This window comes from Sceloporus occidentalis, unplaced genomic scaffold (genome assembly GCF_023333645.1).
Source record: "Sceloporus occidentalis isolate IW3139 unplaced genomic scaffold, rSceOcc1.0.p SCAF_216, whole genome shotgun sequence".
Taxonomy (NCBI): Eukaryota; Metazoa; Chordata; class Lepidosauria; order Squamata; family Phrynosomatidae; genus Sceloporus; species Sceloporus occidentalis.
In genome coordinates, this window is record NW_028317196.1 from 503,703 (window position 1) to 531,210 (window position 27,508).

General features: G+C 43.8%; 1 protein-coding gene across 1 annotated transcript in view; it reads right to left on the minus strand.

Moving 5' to 3' along the window:
* LOC149277351 (lysine-specific demethylase PHF2-like) overlaps positions 1–27,508 on the minus strand; it is a 45,648-nt gene that overhangs the window by 14,625 nt on the left and 3,515 nt on the right. Inside the window, exons 2-10 of the mRNA XM_089503005.1 lie at positions 6,312–6,397; positions 5,871–5,985; positions 5,004–5,164; positions 3,954–4,095; positions 2,609–2,795; positions 1,751–1,913; positions 971–1,058; positions 755–861; positions 313–404 (exon numbers count right to left, since the gene is read on the minus strand). Of these exons, the coding sequence (XP_089359131.1) occupies positions 313–404; positions 755–861; positions 971–1,058; positions 1,751–1,913; positions 2,609–2,795; positions 3,954–4,095; positions 5,004–5,164; positions 5,871–5,985; positions 6,312–6,397 (1,141 nt within the window). The remainder of the gene's footprint in view (positions 1–312; positions 405–754; positions 862–970; positions 1,059–1,750; positions 1,914–2,608; positions 2,796–3,953; positions 4,096–5,003; positions 5,165–5,870; positions 5,986–6,311; positions 6,398–27,508) is intronic.

Here is a 27,508-nt window from a genome sequence, read left to right on the forward strand (position 1 = left end):
AACCGTAACACGAATGTTATGTGGTATGCGACTGGGAGCGGCAGACGGGCGCGTAAATCCGAAGGAAACATTTAGTTACCCTCCTAATGCTCTTACTAGTACGGAGGTGTGAGAGAGCGGCAGTCACCGGCAATTATTTAAAGGTCTTTCCAGGGAATAAGCCCTTCCCAAACTATCAGGACTTTTACTACAAGGATAATAGCGAGAAGTTGGGGAGGAATCACATGGGGTTGGGATTTATTATTTATGCTATTATTCTTTTATCTAGAAATCCCGCATGGATATAATCTTTAGCAGTAAAAACAATCTTACGTTTTTTTTAGTCCACGACCTAAATGCTCCGTTCAGAATTTTGGCTGCTTGAACGAGGTGCGGCGCCGGCTGCTTCCCTGATTTATGCAAAGCTGACGGAAAATAAAAGAAAATGCCCAGAATTAGCACTAAAAAGACTGATAAAGGCATGGTTGGGGGTCAGAATAATTCAAAATCAGCTTCTACGGAAAGGGTATATACTCTAGATTATAAACTGCACTTTAATGTGTAACTTTAACGTTTTTTTTTTCTTTAAGAAAGTTCAAAAAAGGCATATTAAGTTAGAGCAGAATTTTTTTTTGATCACAGTGGTAACAATGTAACTATGGCCCCAAAACTATTCCAATTTCTGACTCCAAAATCATTGCTAAATTTAACAGATCACTTTCAAATAAAAGCCAAGGGTTTAATGGGTGGAAATGACTCAAACAAGTCAGGGTACCTTTGAACTTCTCTAGAAGATGCCTTCCCACGTACCAACAAGCTGTCTCGTAGTTTGGGAACTGAGTCAGGCTCACTATTTTCAATCTTCTTTCAACCTCATATGCTCTGTGAGTTTCATCAAAAACCAAGAAAAAAAAACAGCACAAAATTCTCTTGTAATTCTGTGTTATAAATGCGCTGCGGGGAAAGTAAGTGTAACGTCTGTGGGGCGTACCTCATCTGCATCTCGACGCTCAGACTGTGGAGGAAGTGACCCGAAAACGCTAAGCAGTCTACGGGGGTCAGCGTGGCGTAGATCCAGCCTAAAGAAGAGAAAGTTTATTAGGTGAACTGTCCGAGACACGGATAGTAACAGATCAGTTTCTGTAAATAACGATAGCATTGGCTGACGGTAATGACCCATGAAGCCCAGGACCATGCACCCCGGGGCAGAACGCCAAGGTCCACCTTGTTTATCCTGACGGTGAATAGCACCCGACCCACAGAAAATGAGTGACCCGGGTACAGCGCGGGTACAGAGGTGCGGGTCTGTGACAGGGTGGGCGCCATCAATCAGTGGGTATTCTGCACATGGCCCGCCAGTCTACATAAAATAATGCATTACAACAATACATAAATAAAGGATTAATCACTCCTACAGATCCCCATAACAGTTGTATCCCGAAGCCATTGTGTAGGCATTATAAGTAATGTGATCCTCATTTGCAGAATGCGCCCCCTCATTTAATTCTATATCCGTAAAACGGCTGAAATAACCGGTCAGAATTACAACTTCAGACAGCAACTACCTACCGTTCTACCTTACAGATCTACAAAGTGCTCCGCCAGCAGACGTTTCCCCTAACAAACGACACGGCGGCGTAAATCCTCGTCTAGACCCCTTGAATATATGTATTGTATTAAGCACTGGGTAAATTGGTGGCGCTATATAAATAAAAGATAATGATAATATTCCCCAAAACCTCACTGCATCAGACGCCAAGACGCTTCTCACCTGACGGAATAAATAGTGTTTGTCCTTGTTTAACGGTGCACTTGTAACATTTATCCACCTGATCGGCAAAGAACATCTCGCAGTGGTTTGAAGCGGACTGCCACCGCTCGTACAGGGAAATGTTTGCCGAAGCCGGTCTGATGAGATAGAATATCTTCTCCCCCTGAATGAGATGCAGGAGGAAGCAGTGAGGATTATAAAAGAGTCAGGAGACGGACATTTCCATTAGAAATAAAAAAAATACACGGAACAAAAGAAAGGGAGAAGAGGCCAGAGGTAAAGTAGGACATGAGCACAGGGATGGGAGACACGGGTGACAAAAGACGCACCAGCGGGGTCGGGGGTCACATGAGAGAAGAGCAAACTCCAAGCAGGAAACCCCTTTGGAACTACAGCCACATGTCTGCGAAACTCTGCGAATGTCAGGAACCTAAACCACATGTTCCCCAGCTAAGTCTCTATGTGAATGAAGAAAAAGTGTTGTGTTCTGTAAGACCCCATCGCTACCGGAGAGAACCCTGTAAATGTTTGCACAACATCTCCGAAGGTGGCATTAGTGAATGAGAGCAGAGGGAATCATGGGTCGTGGGGCCGTCTGCAGAACACACATCCGCCGGCCAGCGGCAGAGCCTCCAGTATCACAGATTAATAGGGTGTCAGGGAGTGAGAATTCACATGGAGATGGATCTATCATGACGATGTACGCTGTATCTACATCTTGTAAAAATCGCCAGTCTAAGAACGCGATGCTCAGCCCTTTCCTGAATAATCTCATCCATCCAAGAATCGGACTTTCCTAACATCCGGAAGGATTGCACGTTCAGCATTGTGTTTAGGAATGAGACGCAGGCGATGTACCTTCAGTACGTGGTACCAGGCGGACGCTCCCCCCGAGTCTATGTGGAAGTCGGTGTAACTATCCTTCACACAGATCAAACAATACTTGGTGACTTTAGGTTTTGCCAGAAGTGCGTCGTCGGGCCAATGGTTTTCCACCCATGAAAGTTTCTTTACTATCTCTGGAGCTTCAACAAAGCTGGACATTCTACGGGAGAATAGAACAAGTGAAGGTAAATACCACCCGCTACGCTCTCCGGCACCCCAATGCCACATTATAACTATAATCAATAAAAGCATCGTCTTCATTCTCTAAAGATGCATCATTTATAAAACGTCATGTTAATGAAACACAAAACAAGTGTAATGACGGTCACCCTATCAGGATCGAGGGGTGAATGACTATGCCGTCCGCCGACGATAACACCGGTCTTCACTTACAGCGACTATATGGAGTATACATCATAAAACTGACTGCTGTGAATTATAAGAGAGATTAGTACATAACCTCTCGTGTTTTCTAGCGCTGGAGTAGAAGACCAACTGAGTGTTTTCACAGATAATTATTACAAGTGCTCTTCATCCTGATGAGGACCAAATGACATCACCCAAAGCGATACTGCCGCCTTCTACTAATTATCATCATAGAAGTGACAAAGCAGTAATCTCCCAATAATCATGAAACTAAAAGAACATGCACTCACCGGAGTCTGACATTCCTGCTTTCCTGCGAGAGGAGCATCGAGTGCCGACGTAACACACTTATACTTATACACATATACCTATAACTATACACATTTATACTTATACACATATACCTATAACTATACACATTTATACTTATACACATATACCTATAACTATACACATTTATACTTATACACATATAACTATAACTATATACATTTATACTTATACACATATAACTATAACTATATACATTTATACTTATACACATATAACTATAACTATATACATTTATACTTATACACATATACCTATACACATATACCTATACACATATACCTATAACTATACACATTTATACTTATACACATATACATATACTTATACACATATACATATACCTATACACATATACATATACCTATACACATTTATACTTATATTTATAAACGCTATATTTATACGTGTATACTATACCAAAGCTTTACCCCTATGGGTGACTAATTAGCAAAATATCAGCATTTTTGCAGCATTCGGTGACCGCTCTGCTTTAAACAAATGATTACAAATGAAAGCATCATAAATAACAACATTTTTCAGCCAGAACCCGATCCGTAACTGAAGGGTCTGCGCTCACATATAGGAAGAAAACACAAATGAAACCGGTTCCTTCCCCTACCTGCTGTCTGAGAACTCCAGGTTAATGACGTTCAGGACTCTTTTCCTGTTCGTACTGTAATAATAGTCAACAAATTCTTTCAGCTTCATCTTGCAGTCTTTCTGTTTGGTGACGTCTGTTACGTCAACAACTCTCTCCGGACCTAAGAAAAATGCCAAGAATCCATCAGTCATTAAAGGTCTTCAGGTTACATTGATTTGGTCTCAGGCTGCGGAATATTTAACCGTTCTGCTGTCAGAGGATTTATTGGTACACAGAAGAAGCAGAATAGAAATAGCCTCCGTAGAAGACATTAATCATCCTGTGGACGATTTTGGCATCACTGCCGGGACCCCTGAGCCGTCACATCCCTTTACTGATTTGTAAAATTATACATCGCAGGATGCCCTCTGGGCACAATTAGTATTAAAAAGCCAAGGTGGCACTAAGTGACTTCAAGGGCAAAGCAGGCGCTTCCACGGAAAGCATAGGCACAGTACCTTGGTTAAAAGCACTTATTCTTTTACATCCTATTTTCACTGATTTTGGTGCAATCAACCAAGGTTTTGTGGATAAATATTTACATGATCCATGGTTCTTCTGCCGAGTTGTCCACCTGCGCGGCCCGTGTCCCTAAGTAGAGACGAGCCCCCGTTCCACAGACTGAAACCGCTGGAGCCCGACTGGATGTGGTTCCTAAACTGAATTTATTCTTTAAAACTGCTAAAGCTGACAATTCAATGGACGTGGTGTTTATATTTTAGTTAATTCGACAAGACGGTCGATAATGAGCTGCGTTCCTCATTATCAGAGTTACTAAACTGCCAGGCTAAAGGTGCAAATTACAGAATGATACGGCAGCGCATGCTCGGCAGTACAAAAGTGTTAGTAAATAATATGGCAGAGATTTATGATACTTATGCAGGGTAACAAACAATGAGAATTGAGGTCCATTGTATCAGCCAATGAATTATCACTTGTCTGTTTGATATGTGTATAAAATTATATTCAGATCTGTCGCCCGAGAGAGAGGTTTTATCCCGTGTCAATCAAATACCAACAAAAACGTACCAACATAATTTTCTACATCGCTGACATAAAATGTAGGCGCAGGTACAGAGAGGCCCAAACCGTCCTTCTTTGGCACCAGAATTGGTTCTGTAAACCCAGTGTCTTCAAAATATTCCACTGTGAGCTGGGCTCCGTTTAACTTTGTAACAACGTCCTCGGCACTGAAATAAATAAAAGCTAAATCAGAAAAGTATTTCTGATAAAATCTAATTCAGTAAAGTAAAAGAATCGGAAGCGAATCATTAATATAACTTTAATAATAAATGACTAGATGGAAACACATCGACAAACTGTTACATTCCAACCGCATCACAGTCACACGGAGACTCTCGCTAGGGGACCTTTTCGGATTGGAAGCCTTCGGAGTTGTGAAGTTTGGAAGCGGCCACAAGGAGGCTCCTCGCTGCGGAGATTTCCGGCACTCTCGGCGCTCACACGTGATGGCAGCGGCAGCTCACGCTGGAGACACACATTGTGTTCAGGAAGCCTCCGTGTGCCCAGCTTGAGGAGTGATTTGTGGCAGTCGAGTACCAGAGGTTGTATTGCCTGTACACGCTTCCCAACTACAGCGCGGAGGGAGCTGGATTTACTCCGGAGTCAGACGCTGTCAGGAGCTGCGCAGAGCAATATCTGGCCCTGTATACAGGACTCCGATCAGCTGGGGGCTTCTGACTGACCGAGGGACTTATCCTGAAACGTCATCTGTCACTTCCACGAGCATTTTCAGAAAACATATGCAGGGGATGCATTAAATGCACCGATATTGGGAAATATATTGTGATCACCGGCAAACATGTCTCTGCTCACACGTCCCTTCCAGCTTCAGATAAACCTTCTACACGACCCCCATCTTCCCGCACACATTACCTGGGGAAGGTTCGACTTCGGAGCTCCTTTATGAAGACCTGACTGCCGTTTTGAACGGGTTTCACATCCGTGGCCTGTCCTGTGTCGTGTTTGTGCCAGTTTCTTTTCTTTTTCACTAAAATGACACAAGATATCATTGTTTCTCGTGCAAAAGGGACACCTTTTATTTTCCTGTAAAACAGTAAACTTCTTTGTGTGCCAAAATATTCTCAGCTTTAAATCCCCTGCCATCCATGTGCTCCCAGCCTGTAGGAACGGCGCATGGCGGTCACGCTTCTGTCTCGCACTATATGGTGCCGTCACTCACAGCTTCGTAAATGAGGCGTCCTCCACACCACCGGGTTAATTAGTTATATACGATCCCTCTGCTTCATGCCCCGGTGTAATGCCGGCAGCTTCTCTGGCAGTCAAAGAGTTAATTTATACTCATATTATACTCACACGTAGACTTCCCGTGGGTTTTTTCACAGTTTGGACAGTGATAAATGTCAATGTCGGGCGCCTCATCTTCCTCCACGCCAACACAGCTGTAAGGATTGAAATAAAACATTAGTTTGCCGGCGACTCTTTCATTTATGTCCCTTAACTATTCTTATCTAACAGTTCTGTGCTAATTGTGGATGGAGGCCAAGATGTCAGCACTTAGTATGAATAATTCACATTTACATGTTCCAGCAGAGCGAGCGCTCAGAACAATCACTACACGAGGGTTTCTTCTCACGCCGAGGCTGTTCCTGTCAAGGGTTTATTGCCGGGAAGGAGACCGACCCTCTCCAGATCTCCCAAATGTGGCCCACTAGGTAATTCCCCAAAAGAAAAGATGGCCTCATGTAATAACCCACGTCCACGGGCTAAACACCAGAGAGAGAGCCACGCGTACAAATGACCTCTCCTTGTCTGCCATTAAATTTGCGCCCCCTTTTCTTCTGCGTGGAAACGTCACCACACATTGAGCATCTCCTAGTTTCCCCTTCAGCAACAAAGCATCACCTTGATCCGCGACCTCCACTAAACGTGACGTTCCATCAGGAAGCTAAAGCTTAAAATCCCGAAAGTGGAAGCTTCACAGTAGCTTTTAGGGCAGATCTTCTAAATGGTTCTATTTGCAGCCTATTGCGATCTTTTAATTCTGTAAAAAGGAAACCAAACCCCCCGGCCCAATTACGACGTCCGTTCAGAACCCGACACGGTTTAAGTATTATTGCCGGGGTCCACGTCTGCCGCGCCCGTCGCTTATTCCGGGAGCCCCCGACCATCATCGTGTTTCACACGGAGTGAAAACGTCAGCAGAAAGCGGCAGCTGCTGCCCCCCGGATCGTTTAATGAACAACGACGTTCTGATTCCACAAACTAGGAGCCGCGGGCGCACGCGCAACGTCACCATATCACACGGACTACATCTGCATCGTAACTGCATTTATTACATGTAAATGACACCCGCTGTATAACGAACACTTCGAAAACCAGCAGGAGCACCGCAGAAACCGGCAGTTACAGCTAAAATTCATATTGTTATCGTCCTAAAGGAAGGAGAAAGGTCTTCCTGCAGTCTAACGGATGAAAGAGAGGGGGGGCTGCAGGCGATGTGCGTTACGTATAGCGGTTTAATGTAATAGGTAATAAATCTGACACAGAGCCTGGCATATGGCATCTGTGACATCCGAGCCTCCTGCCCGTGGTGGCCTAATATTCATTCCAAACCCAGCGGTGCATCTGGCAGCTCCAACGCCAAACGGAGCGCGGGCGCCCAGCAGGCCGACAGACACGGAAACAAACTCAATGTGCCGAGAACCGTATGAACGCCAAGCAATCTGCCGGGCTCGGTGAGATGTACACGAGTCAAAAACAAACGGTTCTTACAATCTATAACGGGTTGACCGGGAGACCGCTGAGCATAAACCACCAGTAAAGGGCTTTGGGACGAGCGCTGCCACCGGTAATCATCGGCCATTTTCTAAAGTGTTTCCAGCCAATGGGAAATCGAACATTGAGATTGGAATCATTACACAATAGAAGAAATGGCTTTACCTCTCCAACATCTCACATCTACTACGTCTCACCCCCCCGTCTACCACCAGACCCTAACGCTTCACCCTCTCCATTAAAAAACCCAACGCGTGGAGCGCGGCCAGGAAACTCCATCTGCCGATGATATCATAAACGTATCTATCATTTTATTCCCCGTGTATTTATATTATTGGCACTACATGTTACGGGGCTCTAGATCCTTTCAATGTATAACACAGAAATCTACGGTCAAATATACCTTATTGAACGTTATACGTGTAACCGTGTAACCGCGCCGTGCACTCACAGTGATTATAAATAGTACGTTTTAGTAAATAATGTAAATAATGTCTACTCATCTCCTGGAAATTCAAATAAAAATCACACCAATGAAAGCCTACCCCCCCCCCGGCATACGGAAACCCCACATATGAAACCAGCAATTATTTTTAATGTGTGCTTGAAATTGTAAGCATTTTCCTGATTAATGTAAATCCGCTCACCGGACCGCGATCTCCGTTGGTTGTGCAGCAGAACGAATCAGGATCAGGCAGACGGAGAACACGGAGAGCGATTATTGCGGCCATTTTGAAATATTAAAATGTATAAAGTCGATTGTTCCTTTTTTTAACCCTATCTTCACTTTAGCCCCCGGCTGGGGTAAGAAGTGAATGCCAGTGTCCCTAGAAATTGCTACGGTTCCACTCATTTTATCATTTTGTTAATGTTTTGGATTTGCTCCTTCGCTTATCATCACATTTTTTTCCATTTTCTTGTTGGCTAAAAGTTGATTAAAATGTTACAAAGATCTGAAAACGTTTTCAGTCAAATGAAATCCAAAGAAAATAGCCGACGAAAGAGAACAACGCGAAGCGTTCTTAATGATAACGTTTAACGTATTTAAACGTTTAACGATCACTTGATGATGCTGTAACACCGGCTGCGAGGGCGCCACTGCTCCAGGTACATGCACAGCCACATTAAACCTAGCATTATGGATATAATTCACATCATTAAACGTATGATCAGCCCGAGCAGTTTAATCACGAAGCAGCTCTATGTTCTGATTCACATTCATTCATTTTCATTACTGAAACGCATCGTTAATAATTCATATAAAAGGCACACAGATTCTCGCTGAAAGTTACAAAGTGGGTTTAAATTGATGCTTGTCTCTGAGTGAAAAGTCCCTGTATACGTGATTATTTTTAATGAATCACAGCTTAGTAAAACATACATACGTACATACTGTACATACATACATACCAAACATACATACAGACATACATACACATTCACACTGTACATACATACACACTGTACCTACACATACATACATACATACATACATACTGTACATACATACATACATACACATACATAGATACTGTACATACATAGATACTGTACATACATACATACTGTACATACATACTGTACATACAGACATACATACACATTCATACTGTACATACATACACACTGTACATACACATACATACATACATACATACATACTGTACATACATACATACATACACATACATAGATACTGTACATACATACACACTGTACATACACATACATAGATACTGTACATACATACATACTGTACATAGATACTGTACATACATACAGACATACATACACATTCATACTGTACATACATATACACTGTACACACATACACAGAGACAAGCCTGCCATGGAGGGCTAGGAATTAGCAGGTGCTGTCTGTCAATGTGCGTCTGCGACGAATGAAGCTTCATTCAATAACAAGATATAAACCGCAAGCGAGTGGAAGAGATCGGGGGTACGAGGCAAAACCTTACATATACAGCTCCCAACACGCACAATTCAATGTAATTCACGCAGCACGGACAAATAAAAATCAAAAAATCGAATGCTCGACGTAACAAAATGTTTCCGTGTGATTAAGAATTACTAAAACCAGATTGAAAATACGTTTCTAAGGTAGTTTCCCCCATAATATAATGTTTTCAGACAGTCTATGAAATTCTATGGGGGGACGGACTTCATTAGCATCGCCATAAAGCGTCAGCTCAGACTTAGCCGGAAAAGTCACCCAAAATATCACATGACTGACAGCAACGGCGGCTCCAGGTCTGCAGATAAAGGGAGTTTACTTTATACAGCGCTGGGGGTTATCAGTGTATACAGCGCTGGGGGTTATCAGTGTATACAGCGATGGGGGTTATCAGTGTATACAGCGATGGGGGTTGTTTCTGTATAAAGTGATGGAGGGTATTACTGTATACAGCGATGGGGCTTATATTACTGTATACAGCGCTGGGGGGTTATATTACTGTATACAGTGCTGGGGTTATATTACTGTATACAGCGCTGGGGGTTATATTACTGTATACAGTGCTGGGGTTATATTACTGTATACAGCTCTGGGGGGTTATATTACTGTATACAGCGCTGGGGGGGTTATATTACTGTATACAGCGCTGGGGGGTTATATTACTGTATACAGTGCTGGGGGGTTATATTACTGTATACAGCACTGGGGGGTTATATTACTGTATACAGCGCTGGGGGGTGATATTACTGTATACAGTGCGGGGGGTTATATTACTGTATACAGCGATGGGGGTTATATTACTGTATACAGCGATGGGGGTTATTACACTATACAGCGCTTGGGGTTATATTACTGTATACAGCACTGGGGGGTTATATTACTGTATACAGCGCTGGGGTTATACTACTGTATACAGCGCTGGGGGGTTTTACAGTATACAGCGCTGGGGGTTATATTACTGTATACAGCGCTGGGGGTTGTTACTGTATACAGCGATGGGGGTTATTACTGTATACAGTGCTGGGGGTTGTTGCTGTATACAGGGCTGGGGGTTGTTGCTGTATACAGCGATGGGGGTTGTTGCTGTATACAGCGATGGGGGTTGTTGCTGTATACAGCGATGGGGGGTTTTACAGTATACAGCGCTGGGGGTTATATTACTGTATACAGCGCTGGGGGTTGTTACTGTATACAGCGATGGGGGTTATTACTGTATACAGTGCTGGGGGTTGTTGCTGTATACAGGGCTGGGGGTTGTTGCTGTATACAGCGATGGGGGTTGTTGCTGTATACAGCGATGGGGGGTTTTACAGTATACAGCGCTGGGGGTTATATTACTGTATACAGCGCTGGGGGTTGTTACTGTATACAGCGATGGGGGTTATTACTGTATACAGTGCTGGGGGTTGTTGCTGTATACAGGGCTGGGGGTTGTTGCTGTATACAGCGATGGGGGTTGTTGCTGTATACAGCGATGGGGGGTTTTACAGTATACAGCGCTGGGGGTTATATTACTGTATACAGCGCTGGGGGTTGTTACTGTATACAGCGATGGGGGTTATTACTGTATACAGTGCTGGGGGTTGTTGCTGTATACAGGGCTGGGGGTTGTTGCTGTATACAGCGATGGGGGTTGTTGCTGTATACAGCGATGGGGGTTGTTGCTGTATACAGCGATGGGGGTTATTACTGTATACAGTGCTGGGGGTTGTTGCTGTATACAGGGCTGGGGGTTGTTGCTGTATACAGCGATGGGGGTTATTACTGTATACAGGGCTGGGGGTTGTTGCTGTATACAGTGATGGGGGTTGTTGCTGTATACAGTGATGGGGGTTATTAATGTATACAGTGCCGGGGTTTACACTCAAGGAGAGAAATACATTTTCAAGAGGCTTCTCCTTTAACAAAATACGAAGTCACACGAGATGCAGCCGCGGTCTCTGCTGACAGCTTTTTTTCTGTAAATACTGAAAATATTATCATTTTCGTTTATTTTATTAACAGCAGATATTATGATTCAGTGACAAATACACACAATGGCTGTGAAGCTTACGATAACGTTATATCACCTCGTCTGCTGCTCATATTATCGACTGCTTTGGTTTTTAGAGTAAAATCTCCGTCTGATGCCTCGTCATCTGGGTGAAATTTATGTAGGAAGGAAAACAGCCAGTTTGATAAACTTAGACTCATTACGTTAATTGAAAGATCGCGCTTTTTGCCAGAAGTAACTGTTTGCTGCATTTTCCAGGGAAATGGCTAAAAAGTCATCGTTGCTCAGCTCGGAGCGGCAACAATTAGCGCAACGCGCTCTCAGCGCTAAATGTGCTTTAAAAAGTTACGGTTAAGGATAAAGCCCCGAAATAACAGAAACTCATTAAAGGTGAAAAACAAATCTCATCGGAGCGACTGATTCGCGAGGCAATCCGCCATTTTAGCCGACTGTCAGCCGAAGAGGGATAATTTACTGAATTTTGTTAAAACTTGTAAAAAGCTGCTTACCCAGCAAACAATCAGAATATAATTCATAGAACGCATTTATTATTTTCATAGGAACGTTTCATAACGACTTGCGGGGAATCTGGAGAGAAGCTGCTTCCCGCTGATTTATAGCCACGGAGCTCCGGCGTGCCTCGGCGTCGAGCGAGCGGCGCTCTGTCGGGATGCCTAGCGTGAACATCGCAGAATGGAGAACAATGCCGGGTGAATTCTATGAATTCGGAGCCAGGAGACACTCAGGCTTCAGATGCTGCCAAATGTGCACAGAACCCCCCTGATGCCTCCAAATACGCAGAATGTGGGGCACAGCTCGCCAAACCCCGGACACGGTATACTACAATTACTTACCCCCCCATCACCTGCCCACGCCGAGTCGTCAGTACAAGGTGACGGTGGAGGAACACGCAGGCGGCAATGTCTCATCATTACCCCAAAACTGCTCCGCGTTAAACTGCTGCAGAGGATCATTCGACGAAATCCATTTTGGTGACTGCTTTTTCATTAACATGAGCCGCACCACAAGCATCCATCGCCCGGTTCAATGGAACAGGAATTACATTTATTTATATAGCGCCAGCAGATTCCATAGCGATTTACAATCAGATTGTGACCAATGGGGGGGGTTTGAGGCAGAAGACAGACTGAGCCGAGGGGGGGGTCAGACAACAGCAAATAAAACAGGTTGAAATATCTTGAAATTGGACGAGATTTAAAGAAATGAAGCATTTAAGCGATCAGCCGGTTCATTGTTGTGGCGCTCACCCTGCGACTGCTGATGACGGCGCCATGAACCAGCTGGTGAACGCTTCAAAGCAACGGTTAAACCACAAACCAAGAAAGTCAGTTACCAGCTTGGATCCGGCGCACCGCCTGGAAACGGTATCCTGAATATTATCACGCCGTAAGAGCCTCTCACAATGTGCGTTTCCCCCGGACGTCAAAAGATTCATTCACAACAACTCTGTATTTCTGAAACTTCCACAAACCAGATAAGCGTTGGGTGGCATTAAAGGAATTTTTACTGCTAACGTGGAAGAAGACAGTTTTCAAACGAGGCGCACGGCAAGGTTAGCTATGTAGAGTAATTAAGACCACTCATCCGGTGCTTTGTTAATCTGGAGAGTTAGAGAAACGTCTCATCTTCTCCATCTCTGAACTGGGCCCGTAACACACATTTCTGACACATGGAGCTCGCTAAGTAATTACAGCCACTAAACCGTGACTACAACCACGCCAAGAGTGGGAGACAAGCGTATGTTTGCATGGATGCTGACAGTCAGCACGCTGGTAAACGGGATCCCGACAGTCAGCATGCTGGTAAACAGGACCCCGGCAGTCAGCATGCTGGTAAACAGGACCTTGACAGTCAGCATGCTGGTAAACAGGACCCCGACAGTCAGCACGCTGGTAAACAGGACCCCGACGGTCAGCATGCTGGTAAACAGGACCCCGACAGTCAGCACGCTGGTAAACAGGACCCCGACAGTCAGCATGCTGGTAAACAGGACCTTGACAGTCAGCATGCTGGTAAACGGGATCCCGACAGTCAGCATGCTGGTAAACAGGACCCCGGCAGTCAGCATGCTGGTAAACAGGACCTTGACAGTCAGCATGCTGGTAAACAGGACCCCGACAGTCAGCACGCTGGTAAACAGGACCCCGACAGTCGGCATGCTGGTAAACAGGACCCCGACAGTCGGCACGCTGGTAAACAGGACCCCGACAGTCAGCATGCTGGTAAACAGGACCTTGACAGTCAGCATGCTGGTAAACAGGACCCCGACAGTCAGCACGCTGGTAAACGGGATCCCGGCAGTCAGCACGCTGGTAAACGGGACCCCGACAGTCAGCATGCTGGTAAACAGGACCCCGGCAGTCAGCACGCTGGTACATGGGATCCTCCTAGTGACTGTGTTACCAAATGGGATCCTGCCAGTCAGCGTGCTGGTAAATTTTAGATATTACACACACACAGTCACAGCTTGGTCTACAGGCCAGTTGAAGGCAACAGTCCCTCAGATATAAGAATTGCTTCAGATGGTCCCTTTAACGCTCTCCTGTGCGCTGTGTACCATACTCTGTTGAGGGTTAATACAGGATAATGGAAGCATTCTCTCAAACACACAGACCTCTGAGATATATCTTGGAGCATTTTTAGAAAGTGCAGACAGGCTGTTCTGATGCGGGTTTGTGAGAGGAGCAGAGATTTTAGACCAACGGCACCCAGGAGACAAAGTGAAGTCAATGCGATCACCTCAATACCAAGAGCCATTTCACGTGTGGGTCAGTCAATAAGCCAATTACACAGGGCAGGCGAAGGAGACTCAAACCTCCGCTGGCCTTTTATACTTTTACTGCTTTTGCAGCTGAGTATACAATTTAGGAGCTGCATGTGTGTGTGTGTGTATATATATATATATATATATAATGACTGAGAATTAAGGGAGCGTTAGTTCATTAGGAGAGCTCCCCATGACAATATGGAAAGATTCGCATTTTATTTATTTATTGTGGTCAGTAGGTCCCCCTCAATCGTGATATTTATCTCTGCCCTGTTATATTAGAACCCGTGACTTCAGTCCTGATGACTTTTTCCATAGCAGGACAGGCATTACACGGCAGGTATCGCTGGAAGCCGGTACAGGTCTTGCAGACGTATTTATTACTACTATTTGTTTGGTTATCTAGCTTCATGACATGCGCAGGGCTGCCAGACCCTCGCTCCCGCTGGCCTCTGAACGGACGATCCCTCCAGTAAGTGCTACTCATTTAGTGTTGTCCTTTTTTTGATGGAGGCCTGTTATTAATTCACTATTTGCAGCCTTTTTAGAAATAAAATAATTCTTAAAGATAAAAGAGTCCTAAAAACTGTCACTTAGGATTACTTGCCAGGCTGAATTCCATCCAGAATCATTTCCATTATCTCCGTAGAATTGACCAGAATGGGTGTAAAGTGCTAATGATTTATAGCAAACATACCCCACCGTACAACACTTTCACTGCTATCCTCCGGCGGCACTGCAGCAGATGATTTCATGTGAGATATTGTTACAGCTCAGCCCTTTCATCCTCCTAACACTGAAACGGTTAAAAGCACGTTGGCGAATAAACCCATTTAACTCCTGTGGAACCTCGTCGCTCTCCGTCTTTGAGAAGTTAACATTTTTAGATGTTAAATGCATAATTATATCCTCCAGGGAGCGCGGGGGGAATATAGACTATAAAATCCTCAAGAGCAACATCTGTTTGAGGCATAATCAGTAAGCGGTTCTGTACATTCTGTCCAAACACTGGGTGGTAAAGACAGCCGCGGAAAGCCCGCGACAGCGCAGGTAGAAACGAGAGATGTTTCCGTTGTTCGTACAGTCTTCATCACCCAGTCGGAATTGAACAGAACACGTAAAGCCCACAACGGTCTCCCGTCCGCTTTCTATTTCAGTTAAGAAGCCAAGCGATGTGCAGAAAGGATTTCGATGAATGCGCTCGTCCACGTGGCAATAAACTTGCGATGTGTCCCGAACGGCCATGTTACAGCAGGGTGGTCTTTTCCTAACCTTCGTGATCGGAGTCTTACTGAACCGCTAACGAGTCAGTTTAAGATTCCTTCAGACGGCTCGTGATAAGCCCAGAATGCCGTCTGATAAATGTCTCTGTAATTAGTCATCTAAATTGTTGATTACTGCTGTTAATGGAGATTCAATGTTTCAATTAATAGTCACTTTGAGTTGTTTCTCTGTAAACACATTTAACAAAAAAAAGCTGTTACAATCAACCCGCTACATTTATTGTTACAAGCGTATATTTTATCATAGCTGCGGCTTAATGGCGTGCTTTTTCCGAACCCAATAAACTTCATATAGCCCCGTCCCACCGACTGAGCAATGCCGCCAGGGCTTTTCAGACGGACTTTCCTCCCGCGTACAAAATGCGAGAAAACCAATCTGTCAAAAATCAGGTGCGCTGATTTACGTTACATTCTTACTGAACTTTCTGGGACCCCTCAGGCTGCAAAGCCTGAAAGAAAACCCCGCGTGGGTTATGCGGGTAAATTCCAGATTTACATTTCAGATGATTGGAGGCTTCCTCGGGAACCGGCTTGTCTAATACCTACATTCACACTAGAAATCTCGCTTCCAATCACCTCGGAATCAGGGTTAGTGGCTTTTTAATGACATTCCATCCTATTACATTAGGGTTCCGCGTGGTATGGATCACTTTGCGGCCACCAAAGATCATTCCAGGCAGCAGATAAGATTATCGGAAGATCTAGTGGAGACACCTTCGCTTTGGATCAGAGCGCAGCCTTATCATCCTTGGAATATCTAAATGGAGCAAATCTTCCTGGCGCACAAACTCGGTGCCTAAGAACTATTTAATGTACTTTCACACAGGGGACAATACAATACTATGAATAAGTCAACACAACAAAGTGGGGTCTGTTCCTAACGTTCGGTTTATTCTCCAGTGGCACTTTACCGGCTGGAAAAATCCCGGCAGATAGGTATTCATGGCTTCTAGTTTTTCACACCTGGCTTCTAAAGTTTTGTGCCGCTTTCTATTGATCTCAGTGGGTAAAACCCCTTCCAGACTCCCAAACATTATCAAACTGGCCTCCGACTTCTACACAAATAAGTCAAGTTTAAGAGTTGGGTGCTTTGTGTGTAAATGTTCAACTGATATAATATATAATATGATGCATGTATCCCAAAAATATGAAAGCGCTGTTCACAGCGTTATTTTGGGGGGCTGACATGATCTATTCTGTGTGCCAAAGAGTATGAGGCTCAGATGACTAAATTCTAGGTGTCAGGATATAAGCAAACTTTGGTTTTTCTTCCAGCTCTCGGTACAGTCAATATGTTGATAAGTCAGGCCTAAGACGTACGGCTGGTTATTAAATGCTGTGTGTTTGGAAGAATGCTTTAAATAAATAATTATTATGTGAGAAAACACAAATACATCTCCCCAATTGATACATCTGCTTTATATGAGCGATGGCTCAGCGCAATGCGCTTACGTTTAAAAGTTTAATAAAATGTACAGAATATTTATTAGGAAATCTATCGAAAATGTGATTTAGGTTACAGATCAATGCAGGATTCCTTACAGAGCAGCGCTTACACATTAAAGGCAGTAAAAGTGTAGCAAGGAGTGGTCGGCGGGACAAACATCATCCATATTTGCTGTCGAAAGGTATGTTTTATGGTTTGATGCGACCATTAACAGCTACAACAATGACATGGAAATATCAAGACGCTTGCTGCAGATTTCAGAGGAAGCGCCAAACAATGGATAATACGGCAACACATCGGAGAACGAAAGTACAAACACTTCTGCTAATTCTATTACTTTTCTGCGACAGCTCAGAGGCAGCAGGGAATAAATATTATTTTTACCATAAATAAGGCCCAATATAAATAGAAGGCGCTTTCTATATTTTGGGGTTCCATTATGGGATTCAGGGCTAAGACACAGGATGACAAATATTACATATTATATAAAATAATATATAAAAGAAAATGTCATCATCAGGATCAGCTTAAATATATAGAATGCACTCCCTCCTTAATCAGGGGGTACGGCTGATCTCTTCACCTCTTTCAATATAATAAAAATTATGTTTCCCTTTAAATGGTGTAAATACGACTGTGTGTGTTGGTCTGCTGCTTGATGCACATGGCAACCGCTTTGAAATTAAAATCCATCTGTTTGGAAAGATCTTGTTTTGTGAAATAAATGTGCTAATATCCTACGGACTCTGCTGGACCAGACCATGCGCTTCCCGATCTGCACCAAGAGGCGACCGGTGGCTGCCCCAGGGACAGGTGAGGAACCATGCAGGCTGTGTGATTCCTATAGCAGTCCACACTCATTGCGGCTCCTTCCATCAGCTTTTACCCGTTACCAGGTTTGGACATATCGGGGGCCAAGAAAGGAAGCATCTCGGGGCTGTAAGTGGATGTCAACAAAAACGTGGGAAAACGTTCCACATTTCCACAATATTTACTTAATTCAGCGGTTATGCCTGTCCAGTAAGACATTCTGATCGGCTTTTCTTCTTTCAGTGATTATATACAGTTAAGAACAATATTTAAAAAGAAAAGGGCAAATATTTGACAAGATGAACCTAAAGAACCCAAAATCATTGTGCTTAAGGGCATAACGCTGACATGGAGATCAATATAAAACGTCGCAAAGGGACCACCGTCTGTAGATTCCTGGCTACCTGGTCCTGTCCAGGCCTGTAAAATACCAACAGATGAAGGAGTGATTGGAAAACGACAAGGAAAGCGGAGATAAATAAAGCGTAATGAATGAAATCACTGCGGCGCTCCGTGTTCTGAATGCGCACGACACAGCATTCAGCGAGGGAATGAATCACGACACCGAAATACATCAGTTTACAAACGGCAGCCGCGGAGGACGCTGGTATTCTGGCTGGATTTGAGACACTCGCTTTTTATTAATAAACTAGTGATCTGATCGGCTGTTTGGTATGCGGCGCTCATAAATCTGGACAGGCTCTGTTTATTCCTACAACACTATACCATGGTGGTCTTTGTCTTGTTATGACATCCTGAGTGCATCTGAAGATAAGGTCACTTGCGATATCGTTAACCTTTACATGAACAGTACACACCAAGACACATTTACAGACATTTCGGAAGCTTTGTGGGTATGAGGTGTAAACAGCTGGCTGAGACAATAGTGATATCAGAAACTAATACAGAGATACTGCTAATGATTCCTACGTTTTAGAGGCTCATTTGGTTCTCATTAAACTGGAATGAAAGTCAAGTCTGTAAAGTGCAATAATCTAACAAATAACATGTATAAATAAGAATAAATAAACATATTTAAGAACATTTGTAGTGATAAAAGGGACAATAAGTTGTAAACTCTTCTCCACTGTGTTTACAACACAGTACGTCTTACATCTACACATTCAAAGAAGAATGGACAATATTAGGTAAAGAGGGACTCACAATCTCGAGATAACTTGCAGCACCGGTAGGCACCTGAGTCTGTACCTGACCCTGTATTGCCAAGAAGAGAAAGCATTTTAAATCACTTACTGAAAGGAGAAACTAGAAGCTGTAAGTTATTATTTCCGCTGAAACTTTCCCTGGGGATGTACGGCCGGGCTGAATACACGGGGTCTGCGCACACAGCATACCCCAAGCGTCGCGCACGTCTCCTTAGGCACCTGTGAGGGCAGCTGCACCACAGATGGTAAACCACAAGAAGAAGTGTCACTGGCAGGTGCCTATCGGCCCTGCGCTGGCACAGTCTGTGTAAGTTCCACTTCAATTTAATTCCCTAAGCACCAAACTCTTCAGCTACTATATGAACCACTGAACACATGGGATCTGTATCAGCCACCACAGCTGCCTTCAATATCCTAAATATAATATTATATAAACACATCGTCCCCAGACTGCAAACAGCGAGTACGAGAGAGACGATATCAAAAAGCAACATTCAGTTGGAAACATCCCCAAAAAATGTAAACGTTACAGCACAATAATAACAGTATCCTGAAAATATACCCACTCAAGGGGTAACAGCTGAAAATCTGTCCTGGATGTTGGAAACTAACCCCTGTGTCTTGGATGTTGGGCACTAACCCCTGTGTCTTGGATGTTGGGCACTAACCCCTGTGTCTTGGATGTTGGGCACTAACCCCTGTGTCTTGGATGTTGGGCACTAACCCCTGTGTCTTGGATGTTGGGCACTAACCCCTGTGTCTTCGATGTTGGGCACTAACCCCTGTGTCTTGGATGTTGGGCACTAACCCCTGTGTCTTGGATGTTGGGCACTAACCCCTGTGTCTTGGATGTTGGGCACTAACCCCTGTGTCTTGGATGTTGGGCACTAACCCCTGTGTCTTGGATGTTGGGCACTAACCCCTGTGTCTTGGATGTTGGGCACTAACCCCTGTGTCTTGGATGTTGGGCACTAACCCCTGTGTCTTGGATGTTGGGCACTAACCCCTGTGTCTTGGATGTTGGGCACTAGTCCATCTGCTACCTCTATGGGTTTTATACAAATCCCTAAATCTCTGTTAACCCGAGTTCCTAACATTATGTCTGCACTAAAATACCCAGATCCTTCCTTCCATATTTGTTTCTGTTGGTTATTGTATGCAGCTGGTAGGAGGGTTTATTAGTATTTACTGCGCTTCTGAAGTATATCCTGCCAACATTTCTTTCCAAATGCCATTCTGTGGGCTTATCCGGAGGGGCATACAGTGGCAGGAATCTTTTGTTTTCTAACAAATTTTACATTTGCTCGGATGATCAAGTGCCTGGCCAGCTGTGCCGTACATTATGCAAATTACACCCTGCTGCTAAATACTCGAGTGCAAACACACCGAAATCATATTTAAGAAACAAGATACACACGATAGCTAATAAATAAAATGTAATACAGCAGAATACACCTGGAAGGGGATCCCGAAGCATATGTAACAATCCCAAAAACATTATATTAGCTTCCCTGATGGTGTTTTTTTAGGACCACAGCGTGTTGGATGAACAAAATGTACTTTATATCCATATGTTACACTATGATACCAACACATCCGCCATTTAAAAGGGGTCTGGTCCCCATCATACGGCTATACTGCTATCCAGCTATTACCTTAATTATGGAATTAAACGATATACAATAACAAGCCAACTATATCATTACTTACACCTTTTAAATAAAATATATAAGCTCTCCACCGGATAAAGACTGTTCACAGTTTGTCAGTACGGATACACAACAATGTGTAGGGAAAGGAGATAATGTTTGTTGGGTTATTGGTAGATAACAGAGATCCCCATCTTTATTTTTTTTTCAATGCTTAAAATGAAACCATTCTTTTTTTTTTTCTTCTACTTTTAATTTTATGGTGTTGTGTATTGATTCCATTTGTGGTTTTCACTTTAAGAAGCCTTCTTTTTATTACATAATGAACACAAGGCATTTCTGTCGCTAGTCTTAGCTGGAAAGCAGCGTCTGGTATTTCCCGCAGAACAATCTGTGCATTTGTTGTGCTTTTCTGGACTGTAATGAGTTGCCAGAAATACTGAAAGCAAATAATAAAAGACAGAGGATGTTAGAAACCTCTACTGGAGGAAAGTGACCTCATACGGGGGACAATTGCAAGGTTATCCTGATAAGAAGAATGGATTGAGCGGTATTAGCTTAGGAGAAAATGGAGTCCTTAGTCCAACTTGATTCCCTTTATCAGGCAGACGCAGAAAAAATGTAATTCCACCTTTATTTTTTTTATGGTATGATATGGTTTAAGGTAGGAGGTATTCGCTCGTTGTGAAATGTTTGTTTAGATTCTCACCACTAATTTCCCAATTGCAGTTTCTTTTCTTGAGCCGGGTACGAGGCGGCAAACTCACAACACGTTATCAGGCTGCTTAACTCCCGTTTGGTTCAACAGCACGTATTGTCATACCCGGTTATGCAAAGTATTGACATGCGGCTGTGCGATGCGGAGAAGCTGCATCAGTGACAAACAGAACCGACGCTGCAGACGCATCATGCAAATAATTCCGTTCCCTCTAACAAAACTGATATTAACAGAAATGCCCGTAGCGTGACCCGGCTGCACACAAACGTGACAAATGATCACAAGATACGGGGGGGGGTTACGGATCCGGAGAAGGAGCCAGCCGCCTGCATCTGTGCAGCTCTTTTCAACTTCAGCTGTGATGATGCTGATGGAGGATGAAGGGAGCTGAAGGTCAACAGCAGCCGAAAGAACATGTATCTACCGTACAAGGTGAAACGAAACAGCACCAGCTAAATATAAGGTGATATCTCATATAGAGCACTTTTTATTTGGCAAAGATTATTTCTGTGTGCATTTTAATGGTCTGCAGGACACACGAGGATGGTACTTCCTGCTTCCTTTACGCTCAGCCTGTCCCAGCTTCCTCTATGTTCAGCCCCACCCCTGCTTTCTTTACGGTCAGCCCAACCCCCACTTCTTCTACGCTCAGCTTAGTTACTTTATCCACAGTAGGAGGGATGATACCGTGAGACGTTCTCCTGGGGATGGTGAAGCACGTTCATTTCACTGTAACTCCTATTCGAGACAGTTTGCTTTACATTTTAACTTCAACTTTCATCTATACCACACCATGCCATACTGAAAGGCAGCAAAATTATTATTATTATTATTATCTTTTATTTATATAGCGCCAACAGTTTACGCAGCGCTTAATACAATACATAAATTCAAGGGATATGACAAGACAAGAATTGACAGACTAAGACAAACCGATACATTTGGTGGAGAGAGCCCTGCTCGCAAGCTTACAATCTAGAGGGAAAATGGGGTGATAAACATAAGGCATAGAGAAAGGGTGAGAGGTATTGTGGGGGTATCAATGACAAGGATGTTCTAGCAGCTAAGATGGTGCGGCTTCTCTGAAGAAGTGGGTTTTTAGATGTTTCTTGAATGTCGGGAGGGAGGGTGAATTCTGAAGGTTCCTTGGGAGCAGATTCCAGAGATATGGGGCAGCTCGAGTGAAATCTTGTAGACGGGAAAAGGAAGAGGTGATGAGTGAGGAGGAGAGCCTTAGCCCATGGGAGGAACGTAGGGATCGAGTAGGAGAGTATTTGCTAATGAGGTCAGAAATGTACGGAGGAGCGGTATTGTGGATGGCCTTATATGTCAGTACCAGGATCTTAAATTTAATTCTAAAGGTAATCGGAAGCCAGTGGAGGGTTTCACAGAGGGGGGAAGCAGAAGAGGAGCGACGTGCAAGGAAGATGAGCCTAGCAGCGGCATTAAGGATAGACTGTAGTGGAGAGAGTCGAGACAGTGGAGTGCCAACCAGAAGAGTGTTGCAGTAGTCAAGACGGGAAATGATAAGTGAATGAACCAGAGTTTTTGTGGATTCTTGGGTGAGGAATGGGCGGATACGAGAGATGTTTTTTAGGTGCAGGCGGCAGGATCTGGCGAGGGACTGAATGTGAGGGATGAAGGAGAGGTTTGAGTCAAGGATGACCCCAAGGCATCGGGCCTGGTTAGTAGGAGAGATTGTTGTGTTGTTAATGGTGATAGAGAATTCAGGTAGTGGAGTGGAGATGGAGGGAGGGAAGATAATGAGTTCCGTTTTAGAAAGATTAAGTTTCAGGTAGTGTTGTGACATCCATGAAGAAATAGTAGACAAGCAGCTGGTGATCCGGGACATGAGAGATGGAGAGAGATCAGGAGAAGACAGGTAGATTTGGGTATCATCTGCATATAGATGATACTGGAGGCCAAATGAGTTGCTTAGTTTGCCAAGAGAGGAAGTATAAAGAGAGAACAGCAGAGGGCCAAGGACTGAACCTTGGGGGACACCAACCGAAAGTGGAAGGGGCGAAGATGTGTTGCCTGAGAAGTTGACAGAGAAGGAACGGTTAGACAGATATGAGGAGATCCAGGAGAGAGCTGTATCTCGAATGCCCATAGAAGCAAGTGAGTCAAGAAGAAGGTGGTGATCAACAGTATCGAAAGCAGCAGAGAGATCCAGTAGAATTAGAATAGAGTAGTGACCTTTAGCTTTGGCAGAGAGCAAGTCATTGGAGACTTTTGTTAGAGCTGTTTCAGTAGAGTGAAGAGATTTGAAACCAGACTGTAGAGGGTCAAGGAGGGAATTAGAGGAGAGGAAGTTAGTGAGGCGATTGTACACAATCCGTTCAAGCAGCTTAGAGGTAAAAGGAAGCAGAGAGATAGGGCGGTAGTTAGTCAAACAGACGGGGTCTGAGGAAGGATTCTTTAGAATTGGTGTGATTAGCGCATGCTTGAAGGCAGATGGTACAGATCCAGATGATAGAGAAAGATTGAATAGGTGGGTAAGTGATGGACCAAGGGATGGACATAGAGACTTTGTGAGGTGTGAAGGGATGGTGTCAAGGGGACAGGTTGTTGGGTGAGAGGAAGAAAGAAGAGTGGCTATCTCTTCTTTGGTTGTAGGGGAAAAGGCAGTTAGTATAGTAGGAGTAGAGAGGGTGGTGGTGAGTGGTGTAGGAGGGAGTTGTAAGGAAGAGAGGTCTTTTCTAATAGTCTCGATCTTCTCTTTGAAGTAGGTAGCAAGATCTTGGGCAGTGAGAGAGGTTTGTGGTGTGGGTGTGGAGGGACAGAGAAGGGAGTTGAAAGTAGAAAAAAGGCGTCGTGGGTTGGAAGAAAGAGAGGATATGAGAGTGGAGAAGTAGAGCTGTTTGGCGAGAGAGAGGGCAGAGTTGTAGGTTGACAAAATCAACCCATGATATCACTACGTTAAAGAGGGATATGAAGGGAGACAGTATTTACTTTGTCTATCCTCCACGACACATAGTACTTACTATCCTAACAACACTGTGATGTACATCACACACAGATATGTATCCAGTGCCTATGATGTCGCTGATTTACTTTATTCACTGTCAACGCCTCAGAGTACTTTCATTGGCCTATTCAGAACCCAAACTTCCAAGACTTGTATGAATAGCGGGGTATAATGCCACACTTTTATTTACACCCCAGGCAGGTAACTATGCCTATTACCCCTGGCCAGCCAAAGGTCTCTGTACAGTCTAATGTGAGAGACAACATCCTCGTAACTTGTGAAAACCATAAAAAATGACATTTACTGGAGAGCTACCCAGAACTTTTAGGCAAACAACAGATTGTATTAATTGTGAAATGTTATTCTTAGCTCCTACCTATGATTTTCAGCACTGGCGACTAAAGAGGATTTGGTGATAAAACCTGGAAGCGTGTATTTCCAGGTGATTGAAGGCAACCCGTTCTTCATGGAAGATTTTACCTATAGCTCTCCCCATTTCACTCCCGCGCTTTAGTGATCAAATTCAGCATTCACAGTAACTCTAGAATGCACCTGCATGTTCACGGCAGCTAAAGGGTCTCAGTTAATCTTTACATTCCCTAAACCACCAGCGCAGCAGAAACAGCATCAGATATTACACGGACTCAGCTACATTTAATTGCGGCCTCCCAGTTTCATGATGCACCGCACTAATGCTATAAAGCGCACACTTTCTGTGTCTTTCTAAAGTATGTCCGCTTCGCTCCCCCAGGGATCAGTAACCAATAAAATGAATCTGTGGCTATACATCGCACCCTCTCGGAGGGCCAGGAATCATGTACATTTAGTGTGAGATGCCCCGCCGTCTGCTATTTTCTGGGACTATATCAAAGTGAACCAAAACATTCTCTATTCAGTGTTGTGACATTTTATTCTCGGCGTGTCCAGCCTACTGTGCTAAGCCAGCTAATATTTCAGCCAAAGTCACGCTTACTTCAGACGTGCATCTCCATCTTCCCACATCTTAATGTGAGCGGAAGAAAGTGTCACATGACCAGCACGAAGAAACGCCAAGTAAACGCTAAGCTTTGCTGTAACCTGGAGTGGACATTTTGGCTGTGACCCCTGTACTCTGCATTGGACACGTATGATGTCACTGGGAACAAATTTATACCACCAGAAAAAGTATAAATGATCCTAAAAGGTGGGAAGAAATGAGAGCCGCCAGGTGGCACCCATCTCTGCAGCTTTCGGACTACGGCTCTGATCAGTTATGCTCTCAGGTGCGAAGAACGCTGGAAATTGAGTGGAAGAGAAACCAGTTTATCTGGATGAACGTGCCCAGGAACTGCGTTATTATGATTAATGTACAAACAATAGCAGGGATATAGAAGGAGGTGAGATGGTACAAACATCGCATTTACTTTGTTCTGCCTTTGAAGGAATGAAACACAGGAGCTTTATATCCCCAAAACACTGGCTAGCAGTGCGCCTATCAATCAGATCCAGCCAATTCACAGAAACACAAAAGTAAAAAATAGTTAATTAGGTTACAGAGAGACAAGAGGCAGTTAAAGGGCTTCTGTATGGAAAGATGCCCCTTTGCGTAAAGCTGTGCATCGCCTACAATAAGGCTGCAATTGGCTACGCTGCATGTGATGTAATAAGCTGCAGCTTTCCGAGTGTCAGGAGGCTGCCGGGTCGCGAGGGAGGATGCCAAAGAAAGCCAAAGGATCATGGATGGGCAGGTATTGCTGTCAAAGCTACAGGTAAGTATTTTTTTATTTTTTTTTTAAACTTAAAAACATTACTTAGTTTTGGTTTGTCAGCCATAGTCAGTGTTGTATTAATCCACTAATGGCTTACAATATATACTACACACACATACATATATACCGGTATATATATATATATATATAAATGCACCAATTTTCAACAAAAAACCCAATTGTTTAAGCAAAACAGCACAAAGAATGAACAAAATGAATAAATAAAAACTGAAAGCAGAATAAGGCGATCGGGACAGACAATGATTGGGGAAGAAGTTATGTTTCGTAATAATCTGTTTTCCAAACAGACTCCTAACAGACTGATCAGCCGAACACAGAAGCCTCCGCCAACAGACACGGAGTATTATTATTATTCTAATAGTGAACTAATTGTGATGATAATTTCCATTTGACACAAACATGGAAAACAAGCAACCTATATTTGAATACATATTAGTGGATAATATTTACACAGCTGTTCTGCTGATGCACTGATTCTGATTCATTGTTACTGAGGGAGTTAATGTTTCTGAGGTCTGGATAATCAGGTAGGGCACATATTTCGCGTGTTTTATTTTGGGGGTAATATTTGTAAGTTATGCACTGGCGCTCTGCGGCAGTTTGTAAGACGGCGGATTCTTTACTCGTTAATGGTTTGCTCTGCGTTTCAGCTCAGAACTGCTTCCGAGCCCCGTGTGACCTGAGATCTCTGAGATGCACCTCGAGTGACTCTTCACACGTTACACGTTTAGTGCACGGTTGGTGTAGACATTGGTCCCTGTGAAAGTTGAAATCTGCGCAGGTTCTGCCTCCCAGAACACAGTTCTGTATAAATGGAACTTCACGCAAGTGTCAAACAGATATCTCATCTTACTGATTCCCATATTCTTAACCTGAATAAACACTTTGTTTCTCTACGTGCCCGTTATGTCTCGGAGAGAGTGCTGCTTTCAACGAGCGGAATCATCCAAACACTTCCTCTCTCGCACGAGAATTCTAAGATCAATGGATAATTACACGCCGCTAAAACAGAAAGCGTGGAGGGTATTCTGCTTTCACTGGTACGATAGATCATTCGGGGCGCGTTTATATCGCCCACAATAACCACGGAGTCTAATTTTAAATAGCATTAAAAAAAAAAAAAAGCATCACTAATTATATATCCTCTAAACATCCTACGAAAAAAAGAAAGATTAACCATTAACCATCCCCCAGATAGAGGGGAGATGT